Raw genomic sequence first — 1,610 nt, forward strand, 5'->3', positions numbered from 1 at the left:
GAAACTCAGGCCTATGCACCCACAAAGACATGTTCTTAGGGTATGAAAGAACGCTTCAAGAAATTTTAAACTGTATTTTCATTTTAATGATAATCTGGAAGAGATGATCTAGACGATTTTTATATCACTTTATAATCAAAGGCAGCCTTGGGATTTTCGTAGCCACGTATGCATTAGCTTTACAATTGTTCTGGCGCCAGTCAGTACTTCTTTAATTGTCAAGAGGCTAATGAGATAAGAACAGAGGTTGACTTAATAGGTAAGTGATGCATTCTTTCTAAGAGAAGAATGAATGGCAATTTGTTACACTGTATGAATAAAGGTTTTGTCGTGAATCTGCAGATAACTTGGCTATCAAACACCATGCAGGAGCATAGGCATGCCAAACTCAACAGTATTCATGGTGTAAGCAGTGAGTTAGTTGGCTTTGGCAAAACTATATCGTCTAAGCACATTATTATCGCTAATTTTAACATTATTGGTTTTAAAGTTATATTTGTATTTTCTTCATAGATCTGTTTTAGTTTTATGGTTGTATATGAGTTAATAAGAACAAAGAGTTTTAATTGGGTTTTATGTTCCTACATTAAAAATACACATTATAATAAAAACAATTTAAGACAGCACTAGGGATCTACAAGAATTTTCTTCCTCAAAAAAGGTGCCATATATTAATTAAGTTGAGAAGCACTGATCTAATTCATTTATTTTGTATACGCTGTGTTCTCTTCTGTTGGAAGTAATCTTGTCCTTGAAAGTTCAAATTGCTTCTGCTAATAAAAACTTAGTAAAATCAGCTGAAACAGTCATGACTATGGTACATGACACAAAAAGAGCCAATATGACACCCGGAGAAGCTGAAAGGAAGAACATAAAGATTCGCTTAAGGGAGGCAAGACAGAGTCTTATTACATAGAAAAGAACGAGAGGAAAGAAGGACTATCACAAACACACTCCGGAACTGTGATGGATACTGGCTTGAAAATGCAAAGCATAAATGAACTTTACATCTTCTTGACCTTATAGTAGTTCAGGGAACACATGACATAACATGAATTAGAAATTAACTTTTGTTTCAAACTTAATTTAAAATAGGCTATGTACAGAGTAGACCAGAGAGAATGTATTATAATCTGTTAAAGATAGCATTTCTTTTCTTTTACTTTGTGTTTTAGTTAAATAGGTTCATACTGTTTTGTGTTTTTGTTTTTAAAAAATATTTTCATATACATTAAAACAGTTCTAATGCAAAAGTAGGGACTTTGCATACTACTCCTTTACCATTTTGGAATGAGATAGCTGAAGAGCAAAATCTTAAACTCTTAAAACTTAAAAAAACTTAAAAGAGGATACAATTATCTCCTTTAAGTCTGAGACTTACACCCTCAATTTTTGGTTGTTCTTTTAAATTTTATGTGTTTATAACTTCTTCAAAATACTTGGGAAACAAGGCCAGGCACAGAGAATCAACAGAAAAACACCACTCACCCATTGGCCAATTGTCATACACATGCTTTGCAATGTCAGAAGCAGAATCGTTAGGAGAAAACAGGAACTCTTTTGTTTTTCCACTAACCAAGATGAGGCGCAAATTTATCTGAAAGAAGACA

At 33.2% G+C, this 1,610-nt stretch overlaps 1 protein-coding gene across 1 annotated transcript in view; it reads right to left on the reverse strand.

Moving 5' to 3' along the window:
• Nucleotides 1-1,610, reverse strand: part of UBL3 (ubiquitin-like 3) — a 77,959-nt gene that overhangs the window by 8,063 nt on the left and 68,286 nt on the right. Inside the window, exon 2 of the mRNA XM_012642143.1 lies at nt 1,489-1,597. Coding sequence (XP_012497597.1) covers nt 1,489-1,597 — 109 coding nt within the window. The remainder of the gene's footprint in view (nt 1-1,488; nt 1,598-1,610) is intronic.

The sequence above is a fragment of the Propithecus coquereli genome, unplaced genomic scaffold, assembly GCF_000956105.1.
Source record: "Propithecus coquereli isolate 6110/MARCELLA unplaced genomic scaffold, Pcoq_1.0 Scaffold175, whole genome shotgun sequence".
NCBI classification, from domain to species: domain Eukaryota; kingdom Metazoa; phylum Chordata; class Mammalia; order Primates; family Indriidae; genus Propithecus; species Propithecus coquereli.